Source organism: Panulirus ornatus, chromosome 17 (genome assembly GCF_036320965.1).
Source record: "Panulirus ornatus isolate Po-2019 chromosome 17, ASM3632096v1, whole genome shotgun sequence".
Classification (NCBI taxonomy): Eukaryota; Metazoa; Arthropoda; class Malacostraca; order Decapoda; family Palinuridae; genus Panulirus; species Panulirus ornatus.
Window position 1 is genome coordinate 28,356,506 of NC_092240.1, and position 14,887 is coordinate 28,371,392.

Below are 14,887 nucleotides of genomic sequence, written 5' to 3' on the forward strand. Positions count from 1 at the left end.
TAGTTGTAGTCATAGTTTTCGAATCACCTTACTTATATAGCAATATTAATGATAATAATTTCACTATCATTGATGACGTTGCGTGTCTGTGTGTCTGTCTATCTGCGTGTCTGTGGGACACGTTTCGTCCCACTTTGAATCATCCTTAGTGAACATAAAGACACGATATAGTGACAATAAGGATGCTGTGAAGATAAGGGAGTAATACAGATAAAAATGCAGTGAGAAGGATGGTGTACGAAGGAGCAGAGTATAATGAACATGAAGTTTATGGTAAACTAACGCCATTGTGACCATAGAGTTGCAGTGGTGATGAGACTATGGTGAAGATAACGGAATAGTGATGATGAAGTTGTATGTAATCGTAAGTCAGTGAAGGTAAAGGGGTAGTGAAGATGGCGTTTTTTTTTTTTTTACCTAAGCAACAAAGTGATAACAGACTAGTTTCGATATCGGCCACAGTTTGGCAAAAGATGACGATAACAAAAGCATTAGAAATAATGATAATGATAATAATAATGATGATAATAATAATAATAATAATAATAATAATAATAATAATAATGGTAATGATGATAATTATAATAATAATAATAATAATAATAATAATAATAATAATAATAATGATAATGATAATAAAATGATAATTGTAATAATAATAATAATAATAATGATAATAATAATAATAATAATGATAATAATAATGATAATAATAATAACGTTGATGATTATTAATTCATTTAAGATTATCATTATTTCCAGATCAGCTTAAAATTACCTTTTTTTTTTTTTTCATATTCCTGGTGGAGGTTTGCGGAACTCGGCCGAGGGTTCAGCGAGCATCCCTCAAGGGTGCCGCTAAGTCCTCTGGTAATTGAAAAAAAGTACAACTTATGGAAGGCCAGTAGTTCATGATCTGTAATTGTAGGCTCTTTACCTTGAGCTTGGCGGCTCGTCTTTGCCACCACGATGCACATTGAAGGTATAGGATTCTGCTGTAGAATGATGTGGATAGATTGCGTGGAGACGATCGGGGCTCCGGTAAATGCTACGTGTAGTATACAGGCTCTACCTGTATATAGGGTCTTCCTATATATATAGATATATAGGGTCTTCCTATATACATGGCTCTTCCTCTATACAGGGTCTTCCTGTATACTTGGCTCTTCCTGTATACATGGCTCTTTCTGTATATATGGTCTTCTTGTATACAGGGTCTTCCTGTATACAGGGTCTTCCTGTATACAGGGTCTTCCTGTATACATGGCTCTTCCTGTATACATGGGTCTTCCTGTATACAGGGTCTTCCTCCAAGAAATAGTTTGAAAACACTAGTATAACCAGCAGCAGTGGCGCCATTTTTTGTTGCGGACGCAGCAGTAATGTCTGTTTGTAGCAGTAGAAGTAGCCACTGCAGACTGGGTGGTGGTGACATAATATTCTTATAGAGACTTAGAGGTAGAATGAAATTACTCATAATTACTACTACTACTACTACTACTACTACTACTGCTATTATTACCATTACCACTGATAATGATAATAGTTATAATAATAATCATAATAGTAATAATAATAATGATAATGATAATAATAATATAATAATAATAATAATAATAATAATAATAATAATAATAATAATAATAATAATGATAGTAATGATGATAATAATAATAATAATAATAATAATAATAATAATAATAATAATAATAATTATAATAATAGTAATAATAATAGTAATGATAATGATAATTTTGATAGGAGGGAGTTGCATCAGCAAACGGGGAGGAAAATCACATAATAACGATCATCGATTTGGCAAAACGTAGAAGAATTACAAGAACAGTGTAGATGTTGGTGATGATGAACATGGTGGATGAATCAAAGAAAACGTGATGAAAGAAGAAATCAGTTACTTAACGCAGAAGTACTGATGTTCATAATCATCGGCGTTGATGCATAATATCTCTTAACGAATTCCTGCCATTAAACAATAGCCTAGTTATAAACCTCTCTCTTCCGTAAGCCGGATCTGGCCATCCGAATACTTAAGTTCCAGGTCATGTGGCATAAAAAAACCCCACGTCATCTCATGGAGTTGGTTGGTGTGTGTTGTGCGTCGTCCGTGTGCTAGATGTTCCACCGTACCAACACCACTATTCCCACCACCAGCAGAGTGCTCAGTGCGGGGCGCGACATCATCTCTGCGGAAGGAAATAATTCCAGGTTACATAACGGGACAGAATAGTGCTGGAAATGCAGCTGATTGGCTGTGGTAAAAAGCGAGTGTATTAGTAGAACTAAAAAAAATAGAATACAGTTCATTTGTATTACTAAAGTATGGATGTATTTGAGACAGTATATTTGCTGAAGTGCAACCCGGATGTTATGGATAAGCATTCCTAACCGTGACGCATTCACGGGCCGCAGAGGTCGAGCGCATAGGATCGAATCCTGGTTACGGCAGTCGGTCCACAGTCAACCCAGATGTTCATCGATGAATTCGGTACCTGGGTCAGGCTATGGTATATGTGGATGGGGAAAGGGAGCTGTGGTTTCGGTGCATTATACATGACAGCTAGAGACTGAGTGTGAACGAATGTGGCCTTTGTTGTCTTTTCCTAGCGCTACCTCGCGTGCAGGCAGGGGGAGAGGGGTGCCATTTTCATCTGTGGCGGGGTGGCGGCGGAAATGGATGAAGGCGGCATGAATGAATATGTACATGTGTATATATGTGTATATGTCAGTGTATGTATATGTATGTATATGGTGATATGTATAGGTATGTATATGTGCTTGTGTGGGCGTTTATGTATATAAATGTGTATGTGGGTGGGATGGGCCATTCTATCGTCAGTTTCCATGCGCTGCCTTGCTAACGCGGGAGACAACGACATAATATAATAAAAAAAATATAATATATATATATATATATATATATATATATATATATATATATATATATATATATATATATTATATTATATTATATATATTGAAGGGGACTAATGGGAAGGTAATTACAAGTAGTGGTGAAGTGAAGAGATGGAGTGACTATTTTGAAGTTTGTTGAATGTGTTAAGAGTGGCAAATATAGGGTGTTTTGGTCGAGGTGGTGTGCGAAGTGAGAGGGTCAGGGAGAATGGTTTGGTAAACAGAAAAGGGGTAGAGAAAGCTTTGCGGAAGATGGAAGTCAGCAAGGCGAAGGGTTTGGATGGTATTGCTGTGGAATTTATTAAAAAAGGTGGTGACTGGTTGGTGAGGATATTCACTCATTGTATGTATGGTTCATGGTGAAGTGCCTGAGGATTGGCGGATTGCATGCAGATTGCCATTGTACAAAGGCAAAGGGAATAAAGATGAGTGTTCAAATTACAGAGGTATAAGTTTGTTGAGTATTCCTGGTAAATTATATGAGAGGGTATTGATTGAGAGGGTGAAGGCATGTACAGAGCATCAGATTGGGGAAGAGCAGTGTGGTTTCAGAAATGGTAGAGGATGTGTGGATCAGGTGTTTGCTTTGAAGAATGTATGTGAAAAATACTTTAGAAAAACAAATGGATTTGTATGTAGCATTTATGGATCTGGAGAAGGCATATGATAGAGTTGATTGAGATGCTTTGTGGAAGGTATTAAGAGTATATGGTGTGGGAGGTAAGTTGCTAGAAGCAGTGAAAAGCTTTTATCGAGGATAAGGCATGTGTACGAGTAGGAAGAGAGGAAAGTTAATTGGGAGATAAGTTTGAATGGAGAAAATCTGGAGGAAGTGAAGTATTTTGGATATATGGGTGTGGATTTGGCAGTAGATGGAACCACGGAAGGGGAAGTAAGTCCCAGGGTCGGGGAGGGGGCGAAGGTTCTGGGAGCGTTGAAGAATGTGTGGAAGGCGAGAACGTTGTCTTGGAGAGCGGGAGTGGGTATGTTTGAAGGAATAGTGGTTCCAACAGTGTTATATGGTTGCGAGGCGTGGGCTATAGATAGGGTTGTGCGGAGGAGGGTGGATGTGTTGTAAATGAGATATTTGAGGACGATATGCGGCGTGAGGTGGTTTGATCGAATAAGCAATGAGAGGGTAGGAAAGATGTGTGGTGGTGGGGAGAGTGTGGTTGACAGAGCAGAGGAGGGTGTGGTGAAGTGGTTTGGTCACGTAGAGAAGTCGAGTGGAGAAAGGTTGACGGGGAGGATGTGAGTGTCAGAGGTGGAGGGAACGAGGAGAGGAGGGAAACCAAATTGGAGGTGGTGGGGGGGGGGGGGGGGTGATAGCGATTTTGAACGATCGGGGCCTGAGCATGCAAGAGGGTGAGAGGCGTGCGGGGATTGGGGTGGGTTGGAGCGATGTGGTGTACAGGGGTCGTGCTGTCAGTGGATTGAGCCGGGGCGTGGGAGGCGTCTGGGTTGGATCATGGAGGGTTTTTGTGGGGCTGGATGTGGCGGGAGAGCTGTGGTTTCGGTGCGTTGCACATGACAGCTAGAGACTGAGTGTGAACGAATGTGGCCTTTGTTGTCTTTTCGTAGCGCTACCTTGCGCGCGCGCGGGGGAAGGGGGGGGGGGGGGGGTGCTATTTCATGTGTGGCGGGGTGGCGACGGGAATGGATGAAGGCAGTATGTATGAATATGTACATGTGCATATATGTATATATCTGCGTATGTATATCTATGTATACGTTAAAATGTATAGGTATGTATATGTGCGTGTGTGGGTGTTTATGTATGTACATGTGTGTGTGTGGGTGGGGTTGGGCCATTCTTTCGTCTGTTTACTTGCGCTACGTCGCTAACGTAGGAGACAGCGCCAAAGTATAATGAAATATGTATATATATATATATATATATATATATATATATATATATATATATATATATATATATATATATATATTGCATTAATGGGATGGCCTTGATTAGGGCCTCAGCTCCCCGTACTGTCCCAGCTAATATGGAAAAAGAAAATACAGTTGATTTGCTGTAATGAAACATGACCAAATAATATGTGTGTGTGTGTGTGTGTGTGTGTTGTGTGTGTGTGTTATGTGTGTGTGTGTGTGTGTGTGTGTGTGTGTGTGTGTGTGTGTGTGGATACCTTTACATAGATACAGTTGATTTCCTGTAGTGGAATATGAATCTAATAAATATGAATGATAATATCTTTAATATGTATATGTGTGTAAAGGTATCTTCAGACATCTCGTCAATATTTACGCAAGTATTCCAGCGGTGAAAGAGATGAGGATCGACCTTTATGGTGAACGATGGTTATTAATATTACCAATATCCAGTGAAGAATGAAAATCTTGCGCATCAAGGCGGCGACCAAGAATAACTTAGGATTGATGGTGGACATGTATAAGAGATAATGGCGCTGTAAGCCTGGGGTGACTGATTGTCGTGACGGTAAATTCATGAACATTGGTTTGAAATATTTATGGCATCCTCGAAACTACTACTTATCTTGAGCCAATATGTCATTACGATATATATATATATATATATATATATATATATATATATATATATATATATATATATATATATATATGTGTGCGTGTGTGGGCCTTATGTATATACATGTAAATGTGAGCTTGTTGGGCCATTCTTTCGTCTGTTTCCTTGCGCTACCTCGCAAACGCGGGAGAGAGCGACAAAGTATAATAAAAAAAATAAATAATATATATATATATATATATATATATATATATATATATATATATATATATATATGTGTGTGTGTGTGTATGTATATAATGTTATTTTTTGTTTCATTATACTTGATCGCTGTCTCTCGCGTTGCGATGTAGCGCAAGGAAACAGACGAAAGAATGGCCCAACAAGCTCACATTTACATGTATATACATAAGGCCCACACACGCACATATACATACCTATACATATCAACATATACACATATATACATACACACACATACATAAATACACATGTACATATTCATACTTGCTGCCTTCATCCATTCTCGTCGCCACCCAGCCACACGTAAAGTAGCATCCCCCCCCACTCTCTCTCTCACCCGTCCGCGAGGTAGCGCTAGGAAAGACAAGAAGGCCACATTCGTTCACACTCAGTCTTTAACTGTCATGTGTAATGCACAGAAACCACAGCTCACTTTCCACATCTAGGCCCCACAGACCTTTCCATGGTTTGTCCCAGGCGCTTCATATACCCTGATTCAATCCATTGACAGCACGTAGACCCCGGTATGCCACATCGTTCCAGTTCACTCTGTTCCTTGCACGCCTTTCATCCTCCTGTATGTTCAGGCCCCGATCGCTCTAAATCTTTTTCACTCCATTTTTCCACCTCCAATTTGGTCTCCCACTTCTCCTCGTTCCCTCCACCTCTGACACATATATCTTCTTGGTCAATCTTTCCTCACTCATTCTCTCCGTGTGACCAAATCATTTCAACACACATTCTGCTCTCTCGATCACACTCTTTTTATTACCACACATCTCTCTTACCCTTTCATTACTTACTCGATCAAACCACCTCACACCACATATTGTCCTCAGACTTCTCATTTGGATCCAACACATCCACCCTCCTTCGCACAACCCTATCTATAACCCACGCCTCGCAACCATATGTCATTGTTGGAACCACTGTTCCTTCAAAAATACCCATTTTTGCTCTCTGAGATAATGTTCTCGCCTTCCACACATTTTTCAACGCTCCCAGAACTTTCGCCCCCTCCCCCAACCTGTGACTCATTTCCGCTTCCATGGTTCCATCCGCTGCCAAATCCACTCCCAGATATCTAAAACACTTCACTTCCTCCAGTTTTTCTCCATTCAAGCTTACGTCCCCATTGACTTGTCCCTCAACCCTGCTGAACTTAATAACCTTTGTCTTATTCACATTTATTCTCAGCTTTCTTCTTTCACATACTTTACCAAACTCAGGTACCAACTTCTGCAGTTTCTTACCCGAATCAGCCACCAGCGTTGTATCATCAGCGAACAACAACTGACTCACTTCCCAAGCCCTCTCATCCACAACAGACTGCATACTTGCCCCTCTTTTCAAAACTCTTGCATTCATCTCCCTAACCACCCCATCCATAAACAAATTAAACAACCATGGAGACATCCCACAACCCTGCCGTAAACCGACATTCACTGGGAACCAATCAGTTTCTTACCTTCCTACTCGTACACATGCCTTACATCCTTGGTAAAAACTTTTCACTGCTTCTAGCAACTTACCTCCCACAACATATACTCTTAATACCTTCCACAAAAGCATCTCTATCAACCCTATCATATGCCTTCTCCAGATCTATAAATGGTACATACAGATCCATCTGTTTTACTAAGTATTTCTCACATACATTTTTCAAGGCAAACACCTGATCCACACATCCTCTACCACTTTTGAAACCAAACTGATCTTTCCCAATCTGATGGTCTGTGCATGCCTTACCCTCTCAGTGAATACTCTCACATAAAATTTCCCAAGGATACTTAACAAACATATACCTCTATAATTTGAACACACTCACCTTTATCCCCTTTGCTTTTGTACAGTGGCACTATGCATGCATTCCACCAATCCATTGAATATCCTTAGCAACCAATCAGCAACACATTCACCCCCTTTTTTATGAGTTTCACTGCAGTACCATCAAAACCCACCGCCTTGCCGACTTTCATATTCCTTAAACATTATAGTTCATCTGTGTTCACCAAATCAATCTCCCTGACCCTCTCACTTCGCACACCACTTCGACCTAAACACCCTGTATCTGCCACTCTATCACCAAACACATTCAACAAACCTTCAAAATATTCACTCCATCTCCTTCTCACTTCATCACTACTGTTAATACCTTCCCATTAGCCCCTTCAACGATGTTCCCATTTGTTCTCTTGCCTTACGCACTTAATGCATAACTTCTTCCAAAACATCTTTTTACTCTCTCTCTCTCTCTCTCTCTCTCTCTCTCTCTCTCTCTCTCTCTCTCTCTCTCTCTCTCTCTCTCTCTCTATGTATATATATATATATATATATATATATATATATATATATATATATATATATATATATATATATATATATATATATTCCTTTGAGTCCACGAGGAGATTGAGACACGATAAGTTCCCAAGTGCACTTTCGTGTAATAATATCATCATCAGGGGAGATACAAGAAAGAAATATAACAGTCAGTTGATATACAACGAAGAGACGTAACTAGGACGCCATTTGGTAAACAAGTCAAGTCCTAGCTATGTCTCTTCGTTGTATATCAACTGATTTTTATATTTCTCTCATGTATCTCCCTTGATGATGTGATTATTACACGATAGTGCACTTGGAAACTTAACGTGTTTCATTTTCTCCGTGGACTCATAGGAATATACTTTATCACGCGCTTATCACGCGCAAAATTGTGACCGTTTCCTATCTATCTATCTATCTATCTATCTATCTATATATATATATATATATATATATATATATATATATATATATATATATATATATATATATATATATATTTGTATATATATATATATATATATATATATATATATATATATATATATATATATATATATATATATCTTTTCTTTTAAACTATTCGCCATTACCCGCGTTTGCGAGGTACCGTTTAGAACAGAGGACTGGGCCTTTTTTGGAACATCCTCACCTGGCCCCCTCTGTTCCTTCTTTTGGAAAATTAAAAAAAAAAGCGAGAGGGGAGGATTTCCAGCCCTCCGCTCCCTCCCCTTTTAGTCGCCTTCTACGACACGCAGGGAATACGTGGGAAGTATTCTTAATCCCCTATCCCCAGGGATAATATATATATATATATATATGTATATATATATATATATATATATATATATATATATATATATATATATATATATATATATATATATATATATGCAATATACTGAAATCCTGTATGTGCCTCTAAAGCACAACTTCCGAGAAATACTAACAACTTGCGATATCTAGTTGAATATGTTTTTCACTTGTTTATTTATCGTTAAAGAAAGGAATTTTCTTTGAGACTGGACCTGTAAACTTAACTATTAAGACACATTAGTTTTATCTTTCTCGTTTCAGGCCCGTGTTATCATCTTAGCCCGCCCCCCCTCTCCCCCCCCTCCCCTGTGAGTGATAAGGCAGAAATATAGATAATCTCATGGGCTGATAAGATCTTCGTAGAGGAAGCTAATATGACCGTGTCACGAGTTGTGATGACGTTATCCTCGTGAGGAGATGGAAAGTGTGTCGGCAGGAAAATACGTACGGCAGTGGCGGCTGCCCTGGCAACGTACGAGGCCCGAGCCTTATCTTATCCGGCCGCTCAGTAATTTGGCCAGGCAATTAAAGATGTTTATTTCGACATCGTTGAAATATCTCTTGTTTTCCCGAGCTCACCTTTTCAGACACCCAGGACGGTATTCTTTTAGCTGTAACGAATCTTGGGGAATTCTTCCCGCGGTTATATATATATATATATATATATATATATATATATATATATATATATATATATATATATATATATATATATTTATATTATATATAAAATTCCCTGGGGATAGGGGAGAAAGAATACTTCCCACGTATTCCCTGCGTGTCGTAGAAGGCGACTAAAAGGGGAGGGAGCGGGGAGCTAGAAATCCTCCCCTTTCGCTTTCAGTTTGCAAAAGAAGGAACAGGGAAGAGGGCCAAGTGAGGCTATTTCCTCTAAGGCTAGTCCTCTGTTCTTAAAAAGCAGGTATCTAGTACACCATAAACGTGGTGATATATTCGATTCAAGAATCGATCGATGAAGCTATGCATTTTCAGTCACTTGTTATTTAACTTTAAGAATAAGATGAATTTAAGTTTCGATAGATATATAGAAAAAGAGATAAAGAGATGTGGATATGAACATATTCCTGGTATTCTTAGGTCATCCTGGAGAGAATCCAGTAGTCAGCTTTAATAATCCTATACTGGAAGTTGATTTTTTTCTTTTTCTAGCGAAGTAATAACAAAAAGTATTATGGGTAAGTAATTGCAGTGTCTGTTTTTTTCCCCTACACTGCTAACCTCTGGAACTCTGCCGTCTCCGTCCTTTCCTAACGTTAATTACAACCACACCTGTTATGAAAGACAGGCTTCCCAATTCTTCTGTAACTCAGGAATTACATTTCCTCTTCTCTCCTTTACTTCTCTGTGTGTATATATATATGTATATATATATACATATATATATATATATATATATATATATATATATATATATATATATATATATATATATATATATTTCTCAGCATTATCTGACGTTTCATTGAAAGCCTGGCCTTGTTGATGAAGACTGGAGCCGTCGAAAAATATGATACTACTTTCTGATGTGGAAGCGGGTCATGTACTCTATCACGAGGGATGGCTATAGGTATGACCAGCCATTTACACCTGCCCTCAGCGTCCTGACACATTGTGTAATATTGTGCTTTTCACCTTTTCTCTCCTGGAAAACTTCATCTTCGATGCGCGAAGTTCAAGGTCAGTCCTTGTTTGCTCGGTATGAATATTTCCTCTCCGCTTGTCACAAATTCATGGCGTCTGCAGTAGGAGCCAGCCACGCACCAACACACTCCCGCCTCAGCACGTACTCCTCACCGCCCATGTGGGTGTATAACCCTCATTTGTACTGATGTCTTATGTTGTACTTCCTTCTGAATGTCTTCATGTTGTACATGAAGTTAATTATCTTCATTTTTCTCTACGTCAGCTGAGACGGTACGGGCAATTGGGGCCTGAATGAAAGCCATCTCATTGATGCTATAAATATATCTACATACCCGTAGGGGAGATGAACAGCTGGGTTGACTGTGGATCAACTGTCGCAAACCAGAATTCGAACCTGTGCGCCCGATCCTGTGCAGCCCGTGAATGCGTGACGGTCCGCTGCACCACGGAGTTAATAGATTACATCATTGAATACTATATAGCGTCTGTTGTCCTTCAATTTGATTTAGACCTCGTTTGATTCACCGCATTCGAGATTGGGACCAGCAAAAGTGGATGACTTAGTTTTTGTTTTCTATTTAACATGTTAAGGCTAACTGGCTGAGCCAGCGGTCAACATCCACTAAAGTAAACAGCACACATGTGCGAGATTCGTATTTTGAGCCAGAAAGTATAATAGAAGTGTATTACAAGGCCGGATATTGGAGTCACAGACTTTGCATGAAATTGTTGTGGAGTTCAGCAGAGGGAGTGCGTCATCAGCAGGCTGGGAGCGGGTGGACCAGAATGTTGATCGACGTAAATAATAATGAGCCACTTCTCCAGATCACATGAAATAGACATTTTGGAAAAAAGAAAGAAGTCTTTTGCTTTTTTTTTTTTAGAAGATAATGGATGATTCACAACAGTTGTGCGCGTAGTCGTCAGTGCAGAGAGGAGTGCTAACGCCGTTGTTATCAAGATGTACCGTAGATACATGATGGAATACAAGAAAGCTCTTCAGTATAACAACAGCGTTCCCCTCCTGTTGCTGGTGGCTGGAGGCAGGGCTACCAACACCTTCCTTGGTCGTTGTCTGGAAGGGACAGATGGAAGGGAACCATGTCCTTGGTCATTATATATATATATATATATATATATATATATATATATATATATATATATATATATGAGGGAGCGGGAGGCTGGAAATCCTCCCCCTCTCATTTTTTGATTTACCAAAAGAAGGAACAGAGAAGGGGGCCTGGTGAGGATATACCTTCAAAGGCCCAGTCCTCTGTTCTTAACGCTACCTCGCTAATGCGGGAAATGGCGAATAGTATGAAAAAAAAAAAAAAATATATATATATATATATATATATATATATATATATATTTATATATATATATATATATATATATGTATATATATATATATATATATATATATATATATATATATATATATATATATATATATATTCAGAGTTAAGTTACGTAGATGAAGGAGAATCATTCGTTTGCTGTGATGAAAAAAAGAAAGGTCCGTGTGTGGTATTATAATTGTTCAGCTCCTCCCAGCTGGGTCGTGTTGTTGTAGTCGTTCAGTCAAATGTTGTTCGTACAGAATTCATGAATATATTGTCCGCGGAATCGGCTTTACGACCTCAGATCAACCCAGCGGATTGAGAGAAGCAGCTCTCGCCAGCCACTGGCCGCCACCATCATATCTCAATAACTGCCCGGGAAATCCAATCAGAATAGAGCCAGTGGGACGTGGAGCTCCCTCTCTCTCTGGTCTTGGATGACGGGAAAGACTCGGTCCTGCTTGTCATTACTTAACAAGTCCTGCTTTTGTGGTCGTGCTTATCATTACTTAAGAACTGTCTTTGTGGTCGTGCTTGTCATTACTTAACAAGTCCTGCTTTTGTGGTCGTGCTTGTCATTACTTAACAAGTCCTGCCTTTGTGGTCGTGCTAATCATTACTTAACAAGTCCTGCTTTTGTGGTCGTGCTTGTCATTACTTAACAAGTCCTGCTTTTGTGGTCGTGGTTGTCATTACTTAACAAGTCCTGTCTTTGTGGTCGTGCTTGTCATTACTTAACAAGTCCTGTCTTTGTGGTCGTGCTTGTCATTACTTAACAAGTCCTGTCTTTGTGGTCGTGCTTGTCATTACTTAACAAGTTCTGCTTTTGTTGTCGTGCTTGTCATTACTTAACAAGTCCTGCCTTTGTGGTCGTGCTAATCATTACTTAACAAGTCCTGCTTTTGTGGTCGTGCTTGTCATTACTTAACAAGTCCTGCCTTTGTGGTCGTGCTAATCATTACTTAACAAGTCCTGCTTTTGTGGTCGTGCTTGTCATTACTTAACAAGTCCTGCTTTTGTGGTCGTGGTTGTCATTACTTAACAAGTCCTGTCTTTGTGGTCGTGCTTGTCATTACTTAACAAGTCCTGTCTTTGTGGTCGTGCTTGTCATTACTTAACAAGTCCTGTCTTTGTGGTCGTGCTTGTCATTACTTAACAAGTTCTGCTTTTGTTGTCGTGCTTGTCATTACTTAACAAGTCCTGCCTTTGTGGTCGTGCTTGTCATTACTTAACAAGTCCGGCCTTTGTGGTCGTGGTTGTCATTACTTAACAAGTCCTGCTTTTGTGGTCGTGCTTGTCATTACTTAACAAGTCCTGCCTTTGTGGTCGTGCTTATCTTTACTTAACATGTCCTGCTTTTGTGGTCGTGCTTGTCATTACTTAACAAGTCCTGCTTTTGTGGTCGTGCTTGTCATTACTTAACAAGTCCTGCTTTTGTGGTCATGCTTGTCATTACTTAACAAGTCCTGCCTTTGTGGTCGTGCTTATCATTACTTAAGAACTGCCTTTGTGGTCGTGCTTGTCATTACTTAAGAACTGCCTTTGTGGTCGTGCTTGTCATTACTTAAGAACTGTCTTTGTGGTCGTACTTGTCATTGCTTAACAAGTCCTGCTTTTGTGGTCGTGCTTGTCATTACTTAAGAACTGTCTTTGTGGTCGTGCTTGTCATTACTTAAGAACTGTCTTTGTGGTCGTGCTTATCATTACTTAACAAATCCTGCATTTGTGGTCGTGCTTGTCATTACTTAACAAATCCTGCCTTTGTGGTCGTCCTTATCATTACTTAACAAATCCTGCCTTTGTGGTCGTCCTTATCATTACTTAACAAGTCCTGCCTTTGTGGTCGTGCTTGTCATTACTTAAGAACTGTCTTTGTGGTCGTGCTTGTCATTACTTAAGAACTGTCTTTGTGGTCGTGCTTATCATTACTTAACAAATCCTGCATTTGTGGTCATCCTTATCATTACTTAACAAATCCTGCCTTTGTGGTCGTCCTTATCATTACTTAACAAGTCCTGCGTTTGAAGAACTTATATTGTTAGATGTCTGTAAGTTTCGGGTGCATGTTTTAGCTTCAGATTAGAAAATACCTGAGGCACAAAATGTTTTTAAAGCTACCCCTTGAAAACTGGAACGCTCACAGCCAGCAGCGTAATATCAGTGTCATATATTTTGAAATATCTGTAATATTTTGGACGATTTGATCGTAAAAGGAAAAGTACTCTGAGCAAAATTGCATTACAGCGTCAGAACTACTGTGTAATAGAGACAGATATAAATGTAGGTGAACACACACACACACACACACACACACACACACACACACACTTATATATATATATATATATATATATATATATATATATATATATATATATATATATATATATATTATATATATATATATATATATATATATATATATATATATATATATATATATATATATATATATATTTATTTATTTATTATACTTTGTCGCTGTCTCCCGCGTTTGCGAGGTAGCGCAAGGAAACAGACGAAAGAAATGGCCCACCCCCCCCCATACACATGTATATACATACGTCCACACACGCAAATATACACACCTACACAGCTTTCCATGGTTTACCCCAGACGCTTCACATGCCTTGATTCAATCCACTGACAGCACGTCAACCCCGGTATACCACATCGCTATAATTCACTCTATTCCTTGCCCTCCTTTCACCCTCCTGCATGTTCAGGCCCCGATCACACAAAATCTTTTTCACTCCATCTTTCCACCTCCAATTTGGTCTCCCTCTTCTCCTCGTTCCCTCCACCTCCGACACATATATCCTCTTGGTCAATCTTTCCTCACTCATTCTCTCCATGTGACCAAACCACTTCAAAACACCCTCTTCTGCTCTCTCAACCACGCTCTTTTTATTTCCACACATCTCTCTCACCCTTACGTTACTCACTCGATCAAACCACCTCACACCACACATTGTCCTCAAACATCTCATTTCCAGCACATCCATCCTCCTGCGCACAACTCTATCCATAGCCCACGCCTCGCAAC

General features: G+C 39.3%; 1 protein-coding gene across 1 annotated transcript in view; it reads right to left on the reverse strand.

Annotated features, from left to right (window-relative positions):
- Positions 1–1,699: 1,699 nt before the first annotated feature.
- The window catches only part of LOC139754657 (uncharacterized), a 322,443-nt gene continuing 309,255 nt past the window's right edge, over positions 1,700–14,887 (reverse strand). The window contains exon 8 of the mRNA XM_071672189.1: positions 1,700–2,204. Within this exon, the coding sequence (XP_071528290.1) occupies positions 2,131–2,204 (74 nt within the window). The 3' untranslated portion in view covers positions 1,700–2,130. The remainder of the gene's footprint in view (positions 2,205–14,887) is intronic.